The sequence below is a fragment of the Aegilops tauschii genome, chromosome 3, assembly GCF_002575655.3.
Source record: "Aegilops tauschii subsp. strangulata cultivar AL8/78 chromosome 3, Aet v6.0, whole genome shotgun sequence".
Lineage (NCBI taxonomy): Eukaryota > Viridiplantae > Streptophyta > Magnoliopsida > Poales > Poaceae > Aegilops > Aegilops tauschii.
This window is the reverse complement of record NC_053037.3, coordinates 360,957,950-360,978,178: the sequence shown is the minus strand read 5'-3', so window position 1 is coordinate 360,978,178 and position 20,229 is coordinate 360,957,950. Positions and strand designations below refer to the sequence as shown.

General features: G+C 46.1%; 3 protein-coding genes and 1 long non-coding RNA gene across 15 annotated transcripts; 2 read left to right on the top strand and 2 right to left on the bottom strand.

Annotated features, from left to right (window-relative positions):
- Positions 1 to 5,289: 5,289 nt before the first annotated feature.
- Positions 5,290 to 8,490, top strand: LOC109782131 (protein REVERSION-TO-ETHYLENE SENSITIVITY1). The gene is made up of 3 exons (XM_020340719.3): positions 5,290 to 5,527; positions 6,807 to 7,175; positions 7,841 to 8,490. Exons 2-3 carry the CDS (start codon positions 6,870 to 6,872, stop codon positions 8,258 to 8,260), a joined length of 726 nt encoding a protein of 241 aa, XP_020196308.1. The 5' UTR covers positions 5,290 to 5,527; positions 6,807 to 6,869; the 3' UTR covers positions 8,261 to 8,490.
- Positions 8,491 to 10,715: 2,225 nt separating this feature from the next.
- LOC109782128 (uncharacterized) lies at positions 10,716 to 11,635 on the top strand. Its single transcript, XM_020340717.4, has one exon. The coding sequence runs from the start codon at positions 10,827 to 10,829 to the stop codon at positions 11,418 to 11,420; it is 594 nt and encodes a 197-aa protein (XP_020196306.1). The 5' UTR covers positions 10,716 to 10,826; the 3' UTR covers positions 11,421 to 11,635.
- A 549-nt stretch (positions 11,636 to 12,184) lies between these two features.
- On the bottom strand, positions 12,185 to 18,343 carry LOC109782133 (uncharacterized). Of its 12 annotated transcripts, XR_012205062.1 has the most exons (10): positions 17,883 to 18,343; positions 16,425 to 16,522; positions 16,189 to 16,280; positions 15,801 to 15,869; positions 15,586 to 15,726; positions 14,430 to 14,613; positions 14,052 to 14,140; positions 13,830 to 13,958; positions 13,573 to 13,735; positions 12,185 to 12,597 (listed from the first exon to the last, which is right to left on the bottom strand). XR_012205062.1 is itself a non-coding variant. In XM_073510596.1 (9 exons), the coding sequence occupies exons 4-9, from the start codon at positions 15,821 to 15,823 to the stop codon at positions 12,514 to 12,516; spliced, it is 600 nt and encodes a 199-aa protein (XP_073366697.1). In that variant the 5' UTR covers positions 15,824 to 15,869; positions 16,189 to 16,280; positions 16,425 to 16,522; positions 17,883 to 18,343; the 3' UTR covers positions 12,185 to 12,513. The 12 variants fall into 12 exon arrangements, 7 of the variants coding, with proteins under 7 accessions (XP_073366697.1, XP_073366695.1, XP_073366696.1 ...); XR_012205060.1 differs by lacking the exon at positions 13,830 to 13,958 and having other exon boundaries at positions 13,573 to 13,694; XR_012205061.1 differs by lacking the exon at positions 13,830 to 13,958 and having other exon boundaries at positions 13,573 to 13,694; positions 17,887 to 18,343.
- On the bottom strand, positions 12,876 to 13,260 carry LOC141042408 (uncharacterized). The gene is made up of 2 exons (XR_012205063.1): positions 13,124 to 13,260; positions 12,876 to 13,013 (listed from the first exon to the last, which is right to left on the bottom strand). It is a non-coding gene; the product is annotated as an uncharacterized lncRNA (long non-coding RNA).
- Positions 18,344 to 20,229: the final 1,886 nt, after the last annotated feature.

Sequence of the window (20,229 nt, the reverse complement as noted above, 5' to 3'; positions counted from 1 at the left end):
CGAAGAGCTTGGGAATCATTTCCGTTATCCCTTGCATATTATAGTTCATCACGAAGTTCTAGTAACTTGGTGATAGTGACTAGAGAACTCTGTCAATCACTATCTTATCTGGAAGATTAACTCCCACTTGATTCAAGTGATTGTAGTACTCAGACATTCTGAGCACATGCTCACTAGCTGAGCAATTCTCCTCCATCTTGTAGGCAAAGTACTGTCAGAGGTCTCATACCTCTCGACACGGGCATGAGTATGAAATACCAATTTCAACTCTTAGAACATCTTATATGCTCTGTGGCGTTCAAAACATTTTTGAAGTCCCGGTTCTAAGCCGTAAAGCATGGTGCACTAAACTAAAGTAGTCATCATACTGAGCTTTTGTCAAACGTTCATAATGTCTGCATCTGCTCCTGCAATAAGTCTGTCACCTAGCGGTGCATTAAGGACATTATACTTCTGTGCAGCAATGAGGAAAATCCTCAGATCACGGATCCAATCCGTATCATTGCTACTAACATCTTTCAACTTAGTTTTCTCTAGGACCATATCAAAAATAAAACAGGGGAGCTAAACGCGAGCAATTGATCTACAACATAGATATGCAAATACTACAAGGACTAAGTTCATGATAAATTAAAGTTCAATTAATCATATTACTTAAGAACTCCCACTTAGATAGAGATCCCTCTAATCATCTAAGTGATCACGTGATCCAAATCAACTAAACCATAACCGATCATCACGTGAAATGGAGTAGCTTTCAATGGTGAACATCACTATGTTGATCATATCTACTATATGATTCACGCTCGACCTTTCGGTCTCAGTGTTCCGAGGCCATATCTGCATATGCTAGGCTCGTCAAGTTTAACCTGAGTATTCTGCGTGTGCAAAACTGGCTTGCATCCGTTGTAGATGGACGTAGAGCTTATCACACCCGATTATCACGTGGTGTCTGGGCACGACGAACTTTGGCAACGGTGCATACTCAGGGAGAACACTTTTATCTTGAAATTTAGTGAGAGATCATCTTATAATGCTACCGTCAATCAAAGCAAGATAAGATGCATAAAAGATAAACATCACATGCAATCAATATAAGTGATATGATATGGCCATCATCATCTTGTGCTTGTGATCTCCATCTCCGAAGCACCATCATGATCACCATTGTCACCGGCGCGACACCTTGATCTCCATCATAGCATCGTTGTCGTCTCGCCAATCTTATGCTTCTACGACTACCGCTACCGCTTAGTGATAAAGTAAATCATTACAGGGCGATTGCATTGCATACAATAAAGCGACAACCATATGGCTCCTGCCAGTTGCCGATAACTCGGTTACAAAACATGATCATCTCATACAATAAAATTTAGCATCATGTCTTGACCATATCACATCACAACATGCCCTGCAAAACCAAGTTAGACGTCCTCTACTTTGTTGTTGCAAGTTTTACGTGGCTGCTACGGGCTTAGCAAGAACCGTTCTTACCTACGCATCAAAACCATAATGATAGTTAAGCGTGCGGACCCTACGGGGGATAAACTAGAGGGGACGGGGTTGCCGGCACACGGCTTGGTGTTTGTTGATGTGTCTTGGGTTCTAGCCCTACCCCTCTATTTATATGTTGAGCCTTGGGGTCGAAACTTGGAGTAAAAGCCTCCACAAAGTCGGTTTCACCCGAATGGCAAGAGTCCTTCTCGGACTCCAGGGCCAGACGCCAGGGACCCTGGCGTCTGGCCCCTGGACTCCGCAAAACTTCCTTTTGCGCTTTCCAAAAACCTCGTGGGCTTTCCCCTTTGGCCCAGATAAAGTGTTCTCGTGCCCAAACATTTCGGGAAACATCCGGAACCCCTTCCGATGGATTCCGGAACCTTTCCGGAGATCAAACACTACTATCCACATATCAATCTTTACTTCCAGACCATTCCGGAGTTCCTCGTCATATCCGTGATCTCATCCAAAACTCCGAACAACATTCGGTCACCAACATACATAACTCATAGTACTATATCGTCAACGAACGTTAAGCGTGCGGACCCTACGGGTTCGAGAACTATGTAGACATGACCGAGACACCTCTCTTGTCAATAACCAATAGCGGGACCTGGATGCCCATATTGGCTCCTACATATTCTACGAAGATCTTTATCGGTCAGACCGCATAACAACATACGTTGTTCCCTTTGTCATCGGTATGTTACTTGCCCGAGATTCGATCGTAGGTATCTCAATACCTAGTTCAATCTCGTTACCGGCAAGTCTCTTTACTCGTTCCGTAATACATCATCCCGCAACTAACTCATTAGTTGCAATGCTTGCAAGGCTTATAGTAATGTGCATTACCGAGTGGGCCCAGAGATACCTCTCCGACAATCGGAGTGACAAATACTAATCTCGAAATACGCCAACCCAACAAGTACCTTCGGAGACACCTGTAGAGCACCTTTATAATCACCCAGTTACGTTGTGACGTTTGGTAGCACACAAAGTGTTCCTCCGGTAAACGGGAGTTGCATAATCTCATAGTCATAGGAACATGTATAAGTCATGAAAAAAGCAATAGCAACATACTAAACGATCAAGTGCTAAGCTAACGGAATGGGTCAAGTCAATCACATCATTATCCTAATGATATGATCCCGTTAATCAAATGATAACTCTTTGTCCATGGCTAGGAAACATAACCATCTTTGATCAACGAGCTAGTCAAGTAGAGGCATACTAGTGACACTCTGTTTGTCCATGTATTCACACATCTATCATGTTTCCGGTTAATACAATTCTAGCATGAATAATAAACATTTATCATGATATAAGGAAATAAATAATAACTTTATTATTGCCTCTAGGGCATATTTCCTTCAGTAGTCTGTAAAGAGCCAATGATACTTATATTTATGCAAATCCAAAAAATCTGAAAAATAGCACGTAACAGAAAACTCAAATATGTGATGTGTTAAAATTTCATGATTTTACAATGCTCTGTTGAATTGATTTGATTTTTACTAGCAGCAAAACTTTTTTCTAGCACAACACACGTAAACTTGCAATCTAAAACATGCTAAAGATAAATCTTGCACTGGTTATGGTACAATGGTTTTATACAATGGGTTAATTTTTGTAGAAGCTTTCATGAAAAAAATTATATTATTTCATGAGCATGAACACAAATGTTCACGGTCGGCCCTCACTCTTCAACGCATACCCTTCTAGTCACTTCTCTTTCTGAAAAAGTTTTAGATTGCCCTCTAATTTTTTGGAAGTTTATTTGGTGAAAGCTGTAGCAAAATACTTTCTAAAACTTTCGAGTTGCCTCCCAGGCAGCGGTTTCTTTAAAACCAAATGGCTAGTTCTTGAAGAAATTTCCATTTTCAAAGTACCACCTCTCATAATTCGATAAACCTAGGTTCTCTAGTGAAGAAGGCTATATTTACATGATCTCCTATTGAAACTACAAAAAATAAACTGCTTTGTGAGATAAGGACGTCGAGGGCGACCTAACCCTAGCCAACACCCGTGATTTGATCCCTCTTGCTGTCGCCAAGGTCCGCCCCAAGGAGGTTGCTGCTCATCGAGAGCACGGTACGGAGGAGCTGGTGGGCTGTCGCAGGGTGGCAACGGTGATGGGTGGTCAAGCTGTGGCTATCGGCAGGCGATGCTTGATGGCGACGCGAAAGGTGGTGGCTAGAGGGTCGCATATGTAACACGACCTTCAACGGCGACCTGGCCTGGCTAGGTCATCGGAGAAGAGGGCATCAGTGCATGGTCTTGGACGACAACGATCCCGGCATCGATCTCGAACTTGGTGTGCAACGACATGGGTGATTTTTTTTCTTGTTTTCTTTCAGGAGTCACCGTGTTTGGTTTGGGGCAGTGAGGCGGCCGCGTTGCCCTAATGTAGTAATAATGTTCTCGCTGCCTTTCCCCATTTCCTTTGGTGTGCTAATCGTCGGCGAAGGGCGTGTGGAGTTGTGCCTCCGGAGGGTCTTCTGGGATCCGGTCAGTTTAGGTTTCGGGTGGATCCATTTTGATTCAACTAGCTTTCATGGTCTTTGTAGTTTCTACATGCCTTATCATCGTTTTCTTCTCCAGGGCGGCGATTTGCTTAGTCGGTCACAGCTTCCGGTGTCTCCTGGTCTACATTGACGACTTTTCCAACTGTTGCTTCTACAAGCTCATGTTTAAAAAAGTTTGCTCCGCTGAGGCGGAGGCCCAAAGACTACATTGAGTCATGCTCACGATACGTCGCCGATGGATGCAGGAGGAAGAAGATTTCGACACCTCAAGGATTTAAATGTAATTTTTTGTGCGGGTGTTTTTGTAAGGTCATACGATGCCTAATCTAGGCCCTTGGGCCCCTTTCGCCAAAAACAAGTACAAAAATCGAATGTCTTGCGATTCACCCGTGTACTTGTTTTGGGCCAAAAACAAGAATAAGGTGATTTTTGTCTTGGGCCAAAAACAAGTCCAAGGTGATTCGCCAAAAACAAGTACACATAGTGCTGCTGAAGGTCGACATATCAAGTAGTACTTCACTCTTTGTTACTCCTATTTTAGAACACAAAACTACTTTATTCAGATAAGAACAATACAATTCCCTAAAAAAAAGATAAGAACAATACAATTACAGTTTTACATACTCTCTCTGTTCATTTTTTTATAAGACCTTGAAGACATTTCAGATAATGTACAAAACATCTCATTTTGAATTGTCTGAAATAACTTACAAAAGTGAACGCAGGGAGTAACAAATTTTGTAAGACGGAAAAATAACAACCCCTACACGGGCGAGTTGCCGTTACTTCACCGTTTCTTACAGGTCATGTGTAACACGTTCATTCGTCAAATCGCTCTCTGCCTTCTCAGTATAAATCAGGCAGCGAAACCTTCTAGAGCCATTCCATTTGTCAGATGAGTGTTTTTTTTTTAAGAACAAAGGCTCAAGTCGATGAGTGTTCTTACTAGGTTCTTGCTGTGTTGCTGGGATTATATTCCCGTACAATTTCGGGATAGCAATTTCAAGCACGATTATTTCATCTTCGGATAGCATGAAAGAGACCCCTAGTAGTAGCAAAAATAAAAGATTGTGGACAAGTAAGTATCGTGGAACGGAGGGAGTAGCAAGAACGATTCAGTCATCTTTTGCCATTTGCAGCGCGGGTTGCCAAACTTCTCTCCCTGGCGCATGGGGCCGTGCTTGTCAGCGACCAAGCTAGCTCCAATAAACAAGTAACCAAATACTGTATATTCAACAGACAAATGCGTCAGGGAGAGGCAAAGCGGGGGTGGCGTGCGCGGTGCGTGCGCCTACCATTTGCGCCCATCCATGACAGCCGAGGACTCCAGGTGCATGCACCGTCCCGCCCCTCCGCTCTCCACTTTCCTCTGCAACCGCGCCCGCCTCCCCTGCTCCCAAGCGAAGCCAAAGGCAGCCTTCACCTGTACGCGGCGCCCAATCTAGTCCAACCCCTCCGCCGGCGCCAGATCGCGGAGGACCCTGCCGTCTCCCGCCCATTCTCCGGTGAGCTTTTCTCTCAAATCTCTCTGCTCCGCTCCCCTTCGGCCGGTTCCATTGGTCCGTACGGTGCTTGTATTGTAGGGCCCAGCTTAGAAGCTCTGGCGCTTCCCTTTGGCCAAGTGAAACGGGAAACCGCTACTGGATTCTTGAGACAAAAATCGAATGTCTTGCGATTCACCCAAAATGAAATTTGCGCTTTGAGGACATGCCAAGTAAGGGCGTCTGCATCCGGGCATTGAACTGAATATTAGAGCATGACATTTAGCATCGGATGTACTGTACTAGTTTGTAGAGATCGATTTTTTAGTTCGTGCAGCTGAGCGCAATTTTTCATAGTAAGGTCCTCGCCTCCGCTCGAGCCACTCCCTTCTACAGTCTGCTCCTGCGTTTTGTTTGTGCATTTCGTCCAACGGCTGGCTGTAGCAGCGGATTGCTTTGGGATGGGGGCAGGAGGCTGGCTCCTGGATACACCAATGTAACATTGTTTCAAGCACTTTTTTATAAAGCTCATTGGTGTTCCTTTCCTTGCCAATCTGATCTTATGCTGTTCAACATGTCATCTCATATTAAAGAGATTGGTTCATAACATGTTTGACACGTAAAATGTCGTGGATAGAGTACATCTTCTTGCCGGAGCTGTATTTTTGTCAATCTAAAGTGCAAACACTTTAAGCTTCTTGTGGTTAATGGGGTGTTGCTGAGTCTCTTTTGTACAGCAAAATAACCCCATGTTCTTCCTGCATTATAAGATGAAAAGGGATAAGCTATCTGTTTTGAGCTCGAAAATTGTAGACCATGAGAAACTAAAGTTCCTAATTATTGGGCAACAGTTTGATTGAGGAGTGAACAGCAATGTAATTGAAATTTAGAGAAGTTGTGGCTGTTATCCCCTCTTGTTCATATCTTAATGCACGTAAACATTTTTGTACCCTGACCGTTTCATATGGATTTGCAATGTTGTTGAAGTACTACTCTGTATTACTATCCTCAGTCCACGGTCCCCCATGCGCATTGACCAAGCAAGAACTAAGAAAAAGTTAATATGAAATGACATACCACAAGCTTACGACCACTTAACCTCTTCCAAAAATTAAATAGAGTGGAATCATTGCATTAACAACATTAATTTTTCCTCAAGGGACAGTTATTTGAAACAGAAACCCCAAGGCTGGTGACAGTTATAGGGAAACGAGGGGAGCACTAAACTAGAGCTGATTATAATTCTTCACCCTTTTTCTCCAAAAGCATGGTGAGCCTAATTTTATTTGTTCTTTCTTTTCAGCAAAGGTCTCCATGCTCATGAGATGCAAGCACATTTGATTTTCTATAAGTTCAACGGGCACTAATGTTAACTGAAGTATTTTCCTCGATGGAGGCTGAAGCTGATTTTGATGTTGAAGATTCCAGATCAAACAATGAACTGCAGGAGTTGTGGCCAGTTGGTGAGATAGACCCAAAGAGAGGGCGATTCCCTTGTTGCATTGTCTGGACTCCTCTTCCTGTAGTTTCATGGCTTGCTCCTTACATAGGGCATGTTGGAATCTGTCAGGAGGATGGATCTGTCCTGGATTTTGCTGGTTCAAATTTAGTGAGCATGGATAATTTTGCATATGGTTCTGTCGCTAGATACCTCCAGCTGGACAGAAAGAAGGTATATCTGATTCCTATTATTTTTGTTTTCTTCTTTAGAGTGTTGGCCTCTTACTTTATCCTGGCTGCTAATAAAATCCCTTGTTACTTGGAGGAAAATGCCTACCAGTCTCATGAGTGACATGCTGTCAACATATTTTACTTGTAGTAGTTCATTTCGATATGTAGTTTCTGTTTCAGTAACCTCTAAAGTATCTGTGAGGTAACTTGCTTTGTTCTTCTGGCATGCTGTCCTTGAAAGACCATTTTAAAACAGTAAATAGTTGTGTGTCAATACCTGGACTTACTATCATATAAATAGTGAAAATTCTGTTATGTTATACGGATGAGCTGGGGATACTGAACACGAGACTCCAGCCAGTTATCACAGACAGAGGATGTCTGTAAACATTTTGCAAATCTTATCATCAGTTTCAGTTTTTTTTTCTTTAGTAACAGTGTCATCTATAAATAGTTAGTGTGGCATTCTATAGATTAACTTCTCTTGTTGACAAAGGTGATATCTGATAATTATATGGTGAAGTTGTATATGTTGTTCCACAATCCTGTTCATTTATTATTATCTTTACTTCTGTAAAACCTACTTGCATTTCACCTTTTCTTTTAGCGCTTTCCTTTGAAGTTGGGATTTATTGTTGAAATACTCTTTGTTTTGTTCATGGCCAGTGCTGCTTTCCTGCTAATCTGGCGGCACATGTATGCGAGTGGTCATACAAACACACAGAAGTTGGAACAGCAACATCATGGGATGGAGCCCTGCAACTGGGCACGAGACATTTCCAGCACAAATACTACAACCTGTTCACCTGCAACTGTTACTCATTCGTGGCAAACTGCCTGAACCGGCTTGCCCACGGTGGTTCGGCGGAGTGGAATGTTTTGAATGTGGCAGCTCTTGTTTGGCTGCACGGCGAGTGGGTGGACAAAATGTCTATCGTTCGGTCATTCGCGCCATTCGTAACTGTGACGTGCATCGGTATTTTTATGGCCGGCTGGTCTTTCCTAATAGGGATATTGGCATTCTGTTTGCTTCTGATAGGGTGGTTTGTCTTTGCTGTATACTGCACGAAAGGTTTGGTGTGCTGATATTACATTGCGACTGAACCTGGTGAGGAATTGTGGAAATAATCTGTCTGGGACCATTCATCCATGCTCGTGATTATTCGTCTGAAACTTATCAAAACACTGCACCTGCTAAGGCCTCCTTTGCTGTGTAGGATATGAACACTACAGAAATGGGAAAGCTGTAGAAAGTGAGATGACATGTATCTGAAATTCTATGAATGGAAATATGAAAAGAGATATCATTTGGTTCAGACGGTATGATTTTTAGCATTGAGTATTTTTTGCATTGAGTCTAAGCAATGTTTCTTTTCCTTGAAAAACAGAGGTATGGAATCATTCATATACGAGTCCGAGCAATGTTTCTTTTCCTTGAAATACAGAGGATATGAATCAATCCTATATAGGAATAGGATTCTATTCATATCTCCAGAAGAGAATTCATACAAAATTCATGTAAACCAAACGAGGCCTAAACATGGAACACAGGGAAGATGAAGCCACATCATCCTTTTCTATTCTTGCATGCCCAATCTATTCAGAACGGTTTCCATGTTTTTCTCTGTTGGCCAATCTTGTCCGTATGCAGGCGTCTGGCCGTGGCCATGTGAATGTGCGTCAGTCCTGTTAGGCGCCTCCTAATTTGGGGCCAGAAGAGTCATGGAGGTAATAGCGTCGGTAGCACACACAAATTTTTTAAAATCTGGCCGACCATCGTGTATCTCTTAGGCCAACTCCGACAAACGGACGTCTGTTTTTACTGAATTTCGTCCATTTGTGACGGTAAAATGAAGACACATGTTTGGTTTGGCCCGTCCGCCGGTCGGTGCAACCAATGCGCGTCGCGTCGTATTTTGTCCCCCAAAAATGAAAAAAGACCGGCCACACATTTAAAAACATAGAAATAAACTTAACTAAACAGTTCTAACTATTTAAACCGTTTAAACAAGTCCCCGCCCGCATATTAAACTTAACTTAAAACTTAAAAACCTGAAAAAAGAAACTAGACACCGCCGCTGTTGTGGCCGTCGTCGATCCACTCGCCGTCTTCAGGCGCCGCCGTCCTTCTCGTTGCCGTCCCCAATGAGGTCGATGTATGGCGGCGACTGCCAGAGGTGGGCAGGCGGCCCCTGCGGTGGCTGCATGGCCGGAGGCGCCTGCACGACCTCTTCCCGTGGCGGGGCACCCGCCGACGAGGGTGGCACGGAGACGAACTCCGGTGTGCACAACATCGTGTCCATCTAGGACCACGTCTGCCCCCACCATTGTCACGAAGTGCGGCTCGACGACAGTGGCCTCCTCCTCCTTGACCACCACCCCCTCCTTTATGATGGCGGCCTCCTGCAGCTCCGGGGGGAGGGCGACATCGCCCGCGGCAGAGAGGGCCATCATCAGCTCGAGCCGTGCCACTGGGCCTCGTCGTGGTCGTGAACGGACTCCTCCCTAACCCACAACATGAGCTCCTCCTCCTCCTCCTCGGCGGTCATGGGAGGTGGCGATGGCGGTGGCGGGGACGGGGACAACATCGGGGGTGAGCCGCGGCCGTGGCACGCTCGGACCACGACCGACGATGTACGACGCCCGCCGTAGGTTGTGCTCGTCGCAGAACCAGGTGTCCCGCAGCGGCGAGTCGAACGTGTGCATAGCGTTGTCGAGGAGGTCGTGGGGGCAGGTCGGCGCGACGATGCTGGATCTCGTCGCAACGGGCTCTACCGCCGACCGGGACCGGCGGGATGGGCACGCAGTCCGCCGACAAGTGCCTGTTGTTAGGAAGGTGGACGTCGCTCCACGACAGCGGTGTTCCCGTCTCCCAGTAGTGCTTGCAGATGTTGGCCTTCACGTATGGGCGGTTTCGGGTGTTGGCCGTTGGCGGGGCGATGAAGAACGGTGGCGGAGGAGGAGGGGGTGGAGTGGCGGCGGCGGCGGCCGAAGGAGGACCTAGCCTCATGGTCGTGCTTCCCCTTGCGGCCAGGGATCCAGTGCCACCCCATTGCCGACGGTGAGGACGGGGTGAAGGAGAGGGGGTAGATCTACGGCAACCGATGGCTAGGGTTTGCTCGTGTCGGGTTTCGAGAAGGTAGGGGTCGCCGGGAGTGGAAGCGTAGACTGGCCGGTCCACGGCTTCCACATTAAAAAGAATGAGCCCGGACGCGATTGGGAGTCTGACAGGCGGGGGCTACCCGTACGTGCGCTTTTTTTTTGAGCGGTGGGATTTAGGTGCCCAGCTGCCATGTGTCCCATGGCGGACGAGAAGCGGGCGGCGTTCATGTTTGTTCGCTGTCCTTCTGAACGCAAACCAAAAGCAAGTTTGCTCCCGAAATGCAATGGCCCGAACGCGAAACAGATAAATTTTACGGATGCGGCTGCGTGTCTGTCCGTTTGGCTCGCAACGGACACACGCGGACCAGATGAGGTACGATCTACGCGTTGTGCGTTGGAGTTAGCCTTAGACTCGAGCACGTAACGGAATAGCGGCCCACCTGGATCCTCCTCTCAGGAAAAACAAAACGTGTACGTAACAGATTTCCTTTTGAGCGGAAAAACAGAAGAGATACATAGAACGTGACGGTGGTACGCCGACGTGCTTCCGATGGCATCCAAGGACCATGGAGGCGGCGCTCCTCGGGAAGACGGATCTGACGACTGCGGCTGCGGGTCCTGGACGATAGCTCTGCTCCTGTACACGTCCTTCTGGCTGGTCATGATGTACCTGCCGCCCATGGATTCCTTGCCCGGGATCCGGGAGCTCGACGGCTCGCCGCCATGCAACGACGACAAGCCGACCACGTGCTCCGTGGAGCTAGCCGGCGCCAGGGGGCTCGAGCCGGCGCTGGCTCCGGGCGCGACCTCGCCGGCCTTCGGCCTCGTCGTGCACGTCGACAACGGCCACGTCTACGAGCTGTGCCATGGCGGCGGCGACGTCGTCGTGTCCTACGCGGGCGTGCCCCTCGCGCGCGGGCGCACGCCCGGCTTCCGGCTGGCGGCCAAGAGCACGGGGGGGTGGGTGGTGAACGTGACGGGCGCGGGGCTGGGGATCCCGGCGGATTTGTCTCGCCTCATGACGGCGGAGCGGAGATGGGAGGTGGCGCAGCTGGAGATCGACATGGGCCTGGACTGGCAGTCCTTCACGTGCGACGTTTTGGTTGACGGGCAACCCGGCGCATCACCGTGCAGGCTAGCATAACACGTTTTGTTTTGTGTCAGTAGATTTTTTTTTGGGAGTGTCTCACTAGATTCATATGGAGCTACGGAAGAACACACAAGATTTACACAATAGATTCACGTTTGAGTGTTTCAAATCGAGCACTTCATGTCCTTTTTTTTGACAGTGTTAGTTTTGAGGTTGTTTTTGTTTTCTTGCGAAAAACACCCCAGCTCAATAAATAAGGATAACCGATGATACACAACACACAACACAGGTTGAGAATTACACCCAGGTTCCGGAGGAGCCAACCCAACACATCCACAAGCGCGAGCTGCAAGCGCGCCACCGCCGCCACTCCTACGCGAAGCCGACCTGACCGTGTTATCCGCAGGCAGGATTTTCGCGAACGGGAAGTCGACAACTTTGGTCCATATGAACCAACATGCCGGAGAAGCATTGAATCGGAGAACCACCGCTTTGAAAGCATCACCTCTCTGGCCGGCGACAGGAGGGAGGAAAATCTGGCGTAGACTTGACCACTCACCAGTATGTGCAGATGCAGCACCGCCAGCGCAATGCTCCTGTAGAAGCTCCAAGGCTCGGCAGCGACGCGGGAGCGCGCATCGCCGACTACCAGAGCACAAAACCAAGCACAAGGCCACTGACGCCGCGCCTGCCTTGAATGGGAAACCTGCTTCCATATCCACCAACGACCGCCGCACACCACATTTCACTAGATCGACAGTGCGCCTTGGCGCAAGGGTGTCGGTTTCAACGATGTGCCCATGTATGTAATGGTGAAGTTAGTAGAAAGCCAGGCTTATCATATGTATTCAATCAGGATAAAAAAAGGAAACATTCAAGTGTAATCGGAGCAAGACATCATCAATGGATACCAAAACTACAGTACAACACATCTCCATAGCCACCAGAACGATAGTACAACACATTTAAAGAATGGAATGTTCATATACAGGGTAAATTAAAGGATGCAATGTTCATACACGGTAGATATTGTCGTTGGAGGACTGAACACCAGTAATGGGCATGCGCGGTGGACAGGTCCGGTCGTCTTGAACAGCAGTGTCAGAGAGAACGATGACACTCATTGTGTTCTCATTGAGCCCGAGTCTCAGATGGCCTTGTGAAGCCCAAGATGCTCTAACAGCAGATCAAGCATCATTCTAACTGGGATCCTTACAATGCTTGTCTCGGCCTGTGTCATAGGAAATTTCAGAATGGTTATATAATTTTCCAGAGTACTAAAGTTGACAGCAGTTGGTCTGGGTAACTAAAGGACAACAATCTTTGTTGTGCAAGAGTTTTATTAGATTCTTACTGTCCTGTTCGACAATTGAGACATAGTAATTGAAAAAAAATCAAATGCACCATGAATCATAAGATAAACCAGCAGAAAATCTAAAGCCTAATCATCGGACAAAGTCACACACACGAGCAGATCGCTTCAAGTATATTGTACAAAGAACAATGGCCTAGGAAACCAATCCACAATCCAGCGAGTTTGCTACAAAGAAAATCCTAAGGACAACCTGTACACACTCATACGCAAGCGTCAATTCTGGTGTTTCCAACTTTAATGATAGGCTAATCAAAACGAGAGGCCAAGCAGTCCTGGATAATCATTTTGAAAAGTCTAATTAGACAATGTTAAGTGCAAGAGAGGCAAGGTGACTAATTCAACAATGCGCCAGGAACGGCCAGAAAAAGATGATTGCACCCACACGTCCACTGTAGTTCTTGTAGTCCTTGTTTGATTTGCATCAGGCAGACCAATGTTACCAAGAATGGCATTAACCATAGACTTTGGGCTGACCATCTCTTCAGTTAATGAGACACCAAACGATTCGATAGGTATAATATATTTGGAAACAGAATGTGTCAGGCCAGGCTCAAAAACAAGAATGACACGATAAGTAAGAAAACAACGGTGGCACAAGTTAATATGTGAATAGGTGGCCTTTAGATCGTTTAATAGATTCATTGTGTGAGTATTCATACTAACTAAAAATCAATACCACAACTAAATTATAATCAATAGATTTGGAGTATTCTCTCTGAAAAGGGCAGCATTTTTATACACAGCCCGAATAACAGTAAGATCACTCACGTGAACCCTAGATCGATACTACTGAACTACAGAATTTATAAGCGACCGACAGCTCGTGTTTACCTTGTTCATTGGTGGCACCGTGGACTGCGTTTTCCATGTTCCTGTCGCCGGCGTGGTGGACAGGAGTTCCCTCCATGCACTGATTGGTATTGAGTAGTCAGTTGCTTTCAGATCACAAAGAACTACATCAAACAAAGATGAATTTAGCTAAAGGATGCATGTCCTGCATACAATAAAATTGTATATTAGACAATGCTAAGAGCTAAAAATATTGATTGGTGCAAGTTTGAAGAGAACAAATCTAAATTACATCATACTTGAATCTTAGCAAAGCAAATGGTCAAATAATATATGTATGAGTGGTAGAAGAACAGCAATGGCCCAAAGCAGATACGCGAAAAACAATCAGGATCCAGGAAGTCCAAGGCAAGGCCTCTAAAAAGAATCTGCTCCACACAAGAAGAAACCAAAGACATTTTTACAGTAACGTAGCCAGTCCTGCCAAATAGTACATGAATTAAAGAAGGAAACGAGCTTACCCAGTAGGAGCATGACTGGCACGACCACCGGCAGTAGAGGCGAATGACAGAATCGTCCGTGGAAGGAAAAATCGAGCACGGCAAGTAACCTGCAGTGCAAACCATGCGTCAAATATAAAGCTGCAACCTAATTTTCCGCCACACACCAATATGAGTCTCAATCTAAAAAAGTAGACCAAACCAGGCCAAGACACTAATATGAATCTCAATATAAGGGTACAATGAGCACTGAAGATTTTTCAGCATGTACCATACATCTAGAATAACATGAGTAGCCCTCTGCAATTTATTACTGATGCCCATGCGTATGGTTCGTATATTTACTAAGTATATAATTAGCAAAGGGGAGAGAGAGAGAGAGAGAGAGGCGAATCTTACCAACGAGGGGCGCGGCGGGGAGTGGTGGCTAGGTTCTGCCGGCGTCCAGCAGGCTGCCGATGTCGTTGATGATCCGGTGGGCGTCGTCGATGAAGAGGGTGGCGACCTCGGCGACGAAGCCCGACGCGCTGCCGCCATCCTCCTGCAGCGACTGCAGCTGCCGGAACTGGTCGTCCACCATACCCTAGGAACAACAGATCGGCCACGCCGGAGGCAACGGGTCAGGTCGAAACGGCGACTACGACGACAACCCCCTACTGGATGCTCCAGCGTGATGTCACACTTTGACATAGGGTATAGTACACATGTATGCAAAATCTCTAGCATCTAGACTGTATCTTAGTACATTCTCTGATGGTGTAAACTTTACATATGAAGATAATTAACTTATCTAGACCCCAGGACAGAGGAAATCATTTCAATCGATCTTAATAATACCTTGGTATGCTTTATATTTTTCCTGGGACTAATTATGTATGTGGTGATGACACAATCCTAGTGGGATAGCATCACCCATTCCTTGTTCAAAGCAACATCACAATAAACCAATCTGTGTCACAAATCGAAGGTGGGGAGTGGAGAACGAGCTATGTCCAACAGGAAGCAACACCAGCAGCTCACAATATAAATAAAAAGTGTCATCAGTAAAGTACTCCCTCCGTCCCAAAATTATTGTCTTAGATTTGTCTAGATACGGGTGTATCTAATACTAAAATGTGACTTGATACATCCGTATTTAGACAAATATAAGACAAGAATTTTAGGACGGAGGGAGTAGTTGACAATAAACTATAAGCTCTAATCATAGAACTATTCTTGCAGGTCAAAACAACTGAAGTATGATTTACCAATCTACAAACATAGGCACATAAATAAAATTGTTTGATTCTTGCCTTTACATATATAATATAAACAGAGACACATAATGAGGACTCCTAATAAAAAATGCCGTTTCAGAAATATAATGAATAATGGACATATACTGAAATGGCTAATATTGAGATGAAGAAAGAAACAGAAACCTTTCTACGAGATAAGTGATATAGTGGACATCTATTTATTGGTGCATCAAATCACTACTAAAAAGGAAAAATGTGAATTTCAAAAAAAAAAAGGAAAAATGTTGTCTATGTCATTGCTCAACACATGTTGCTACCTGCTGGGTGGGAGAAGTAGTGGACGAAATGCAGACCCAAAGAAAGGCACCATCTTGATCCCTTTGAACGCAGAACACCAAAAGCAACAATGACCTGGACGCACGCGGGGGAGGGGGGGGGGGGCGGCGTCCGGCGGAGACCTGCGAGCATAGATTAGGCTTTCAGCCATGTAATGCAAGTATTAATTATGCATTTCAGAAATTATTGAGTTAACCTTTCAGCTACAGCTACCACCATAACTCAGATTTGACCGAGCAAAAAGGCTCTCCATATGAATCAGTTTCTAAAACACAAAGTAAATAGCACATTAATGAGTTAACCAAGCCATGGCGCCCCATGCAGCATTTATCTTATTGTGCAAGGTGTGCTTCCAGAGTGGAACTAAGAAAATAATGGACATTGCATATTCATGGTGATAGTCAGACAAAACATTTCCTAGCCCCACATAGATCCTAGCCAGCATCAAGTCAAGTAACTATTCATTTAACAGAAATGAGAGATGAAGAGAGTATTTTCACCTCGTGCTTGGCCATTAATGTGGTTATGGTGATTAAAGGCTGGTGCAGTACAAGGAAAGATAAGAGGAGGAGAGGGGGACGGACCTCCCTGGACATGCATATCACCCCACCTCCCTTGCCCTTCTTCTTCAGGTACTTCTGCTCCTTGCTCATCCATCCCCTTCTTCTCCTTTTCTCTGCAGCACATGGACAGGGGAAGCACCAAATTGATGCCCCCCAAAACACAAATCGGTCCAAATCACAAGTATTATACAAGGTAAAAAAATGATTTTTCGGTAAGGAACAGAAGAGGGTAGATAGAGGGAGAGGGCCGAGGATACCGTGGCTGCCGCTATGTTGTGTTGGGGAAGAAGCACACCTCCTCTGCCGCTGAGTGGTGGTGGAGAAGCTGCTCCTAATATAAAGCTATTCCTGCAACCTGTAATAACACACTCAAGTTAATGGGATAAGCACACAAATTATTTTCAGTGTAAACAAAACTGATTTCCTTTAAAAGATAAACCAAGTGTAGTACTTGAAGTAACTGTAAGCAAATATCATTACTGCGCTTTTGAACCCGCAGCTACCAAAAAAGACAGATCAGAATGCCCGTTAAGATACGAACAATTTTGAGCCACTAACTGAAAATGTTCAGGTTCTAAAAATGTCCAGTTTCTGAAAATGTCCAGGTTTAGACTTGTAGCTGTACTTTACAATTTAGGACAACATGGATCTGATCAACAATAGAAAAATAGAACAACAGAAAAACAGGACAACACAGAGCTCTACAAACTGAAAATTATACAGGCTGGCTCATACAGTAAAATTATGGAGCTGGATCCGATCTCCAATTTTGACAGTAAAATTCAGCACATGATATTCCTGAACCCCATATACCTAAGTTGCACACAGAAAAAAGAACATCTTCTAACAGAATTTTTTTGCATCTAAGTATACCTCATGGATTGTCCTAAATACTCCTTGTCAATGATTATGCTACTAACTGATTGGCAACTATTTCTTTTGCTGCACAGTTCAAAAAAAAAATGGCAGTACAAGCAGATCTTCAGTACTCCAATTTATTTCAGTTTTGACAGCTTATTTTCAATTTCAAAATGGAAAATACTCACAAGAGTACCTTGTACGAATAAACCTACAGATCAACATGTGTATCAACTTTTTTGGCAATAATTTTGTTGATCAACAAGGTCTGAAGAACGTGTATTGTACTGTTCCTAATTTTATTCACACATGATAAGTCCAGGTCATAAAAATTCCCTATTGTTCCTTACTGCTCCACAATCAACAGGATTGTACACATGGGCAATTAACCAATGTGTCAACCAATCTGGGCCAGTACAACCAAGGCGAAGCTCCTGCTGCTCTCAAACTGCACGCTACATCTATAAGCTTCGATGATTTCAGGTCAAGGCAGTGTAGATTAAATATATATATCGTTAGTATAACATTTTTCACTGCTGCTAACATGCAGTACATTAGCTCATCTGAAAAAAGTCAAACTACGAGTTACCAATATTTGCCCCTGCAAGCATTACCACAGGCACCTATCAGGCAAAATCCCATCAGATGTGAACTCGAACGCGCAGTGGGAAAATCACGCGGCAACTACTACTCATCCAGAAACAGTCGCCGTTGCATACATCCTCACTACACCCAATCTACCACAGCAACCACTCGTCCGACACAAGAGTCAGGAAAACAGAAATTGAACGGACAGAGGATGCAACAAGGGAGGTCGTGGTGAAGGAAGAGGGAGGAGGAAGGAGCGGTGGGGCTACCTGCCTATGGACCCGTCGGCGGCGCTGCTCCGTGCGGCGGGACCAGCCGCGGCAGGGAGGGAGGGAGGGAGGCGCTGCTGCCGGCCAGCCGCATGGCCAGCGGGAAGTGGAGCCGCGTGTGGGGGCGAGGAAGGAGACGGAGAGGAGCCGCCGGAGTCCACCGGAGCCGCGCCGTCTACGAAGGCGATGCCCAGCCCGAAACCCAAGCCACGACTGAGGGTTGCGAGCGAGCGCGAGAGACCGTGCGCCGTGGATCTGGCCGGATGGGAGGAAGAGGCGGAGCACCTGCCGTGTGCACGGGAGGCAAGCGCCACGGCGGAGGCGTGGTTGCACCACGAGCAGGCGCGACGGGTGCGCGGGCGAGCGGCGACGGCGGCGGCGGGGCAGGGATCCAGGGAGGGGGGCGCGGGAGGGAGAGAGAGAGGCAGCGAATCAGAACGAGGAGATCGAACCATAGCACCGATTGGGGAGGAGGCAGCGAATCAGAGAAGGGCACCTGTTGACCTAAGATGTGAAATGACAAAAATACCCTCGTGGGGGGTGAAACTATTCATTGTAGCAGTGTTTTCACTTCGATCCAACGGCCCATATCTTCCCAGAGCGAGATCCGACGGCCGAAAACGCATCAAACAAGAGATCCGACGGCCAGAAATCGCTGAGCTCTGAGAACGCTCATGTTCTCCCAACTAACATAGTTCTGGATGTCTTTTCATAAGATGAGTTCTAGGGTGTGTGTGGGCTGGCATCGAATCTATAGCACTATAGTATATTTTCTGAGGTCAATACATCAGGAATCATAAAACTTGCACGTAACGGTTAGTTTGATGCACGAACATGCAAAATACATGTTTTTGATCGTCAAACTAGCATGAGCGTTCATATACGGTGCTTTCTACCGTATCCGGCCGTATCTATATATGCGTCGCGTGCCAACATGGCGGGTAGGGATTGTGTACCGGGTGCGCATTGGATTTTGTTTTGCAGAAAACACTCTTGCATTTTATTTTATTTGCGTAGAAGCCCTGAAAATAAAAATGATGATCAAGGGTTGGCACGCACTAGATTTTTTTGCAAACACCCTTGCATTTTATTTATTTATGTAACAAGCTGCTCAAATAAAATGGAAAATGGTATGTAACAAGCCACTCAAATAAAATGGAAAATACCAATAATCCTACACTCAGGGGCTGTTTACACGCGCTTTACAAAAATTCCAATTAATCTTCTATCCCCCTCCCCCCCCCCGAATTTCACTGGGGTGGGGCCCAACCATCTTCCTATCTTCCAATCGTTTTGTTCCACGACAGGCTGTGCGTTGATCCGTGAACATCCTCCCTGTGCGTGTAGCATTGTCCGGAAAATACTACGCAGGCAAGGTTCAAACCCACGACATGTTTGTATGTGTAGTACGGATAGCAAATGTCCGATACGCACAACTAAAGTTTATATATCCCTTCAAAACAGTGGCGGAGCTTGCCAAGGTTCTGTTTTGGGAGGGGGGCAGAAAATTTGAACTTTTGGGGGTCCTAGCATACTATTTCTTCTAATCTAACTTATCCCAAAATAATTTTCTTCACTAATGTACACAAATCTGGGAGGCAGTGACCCCTGCAGCCATGCCCTAACCTCCCCCAGTGCTTACGAAAAAGGGTTTCCCCGCTTTATATTATAAAGCATACCACCAAGCATCCAACATCAACGAGTACAAGTTCAAACAAAATAAAATAAACGAGGTCCGGCTGGGGGCACAGCCAAACAAGCACCAAAAGCATGAGAAAAGCGACTCTAATCAGGCTCCGGCGGTGGTGGCGATGGAGGCGGGGACATTGCGACAACCTTAGAGCGAAGACCTGCGATGATGGAGTCGATGAAGCCACGGTCGCGCCGCTTGCTAAGCGGTCTCCAGAGCTGTAGGAATCCACACAATTTGAAGACGGAGTCAGTCACACGGCAAGGGATCACATGCTCAATCGCCAATTTATTGCAACATTTCCAAAGGGTCCACGCCAGGGCACCCATAGCCACCCGGAGGGAAGGCCTACTAATAAGGGGGGAGTCAAGGATATCCCTAAACAAGTCCGGAAGATTATCATGACACCATACCCCGCCAACCACCTCCTGGAGGCAGCTCCATAGGAAACGTGCCGCCGGGCACCGGAAGAAGATATGGTTGGAATCTCCCGCTATGTCACATAAGGGACAGAGGCCGTCACCCGGACCATTACGCTTCTGGACCTCCGTGCCCGAGGGTAGGCGGCCGCACACCCATTGCCACAAGAAGATAGTATCTTAAGTGGCAGCTTGATCTCCCATAGCACCGTGAGCTCGGTGGGACCTGGGGTAGGCA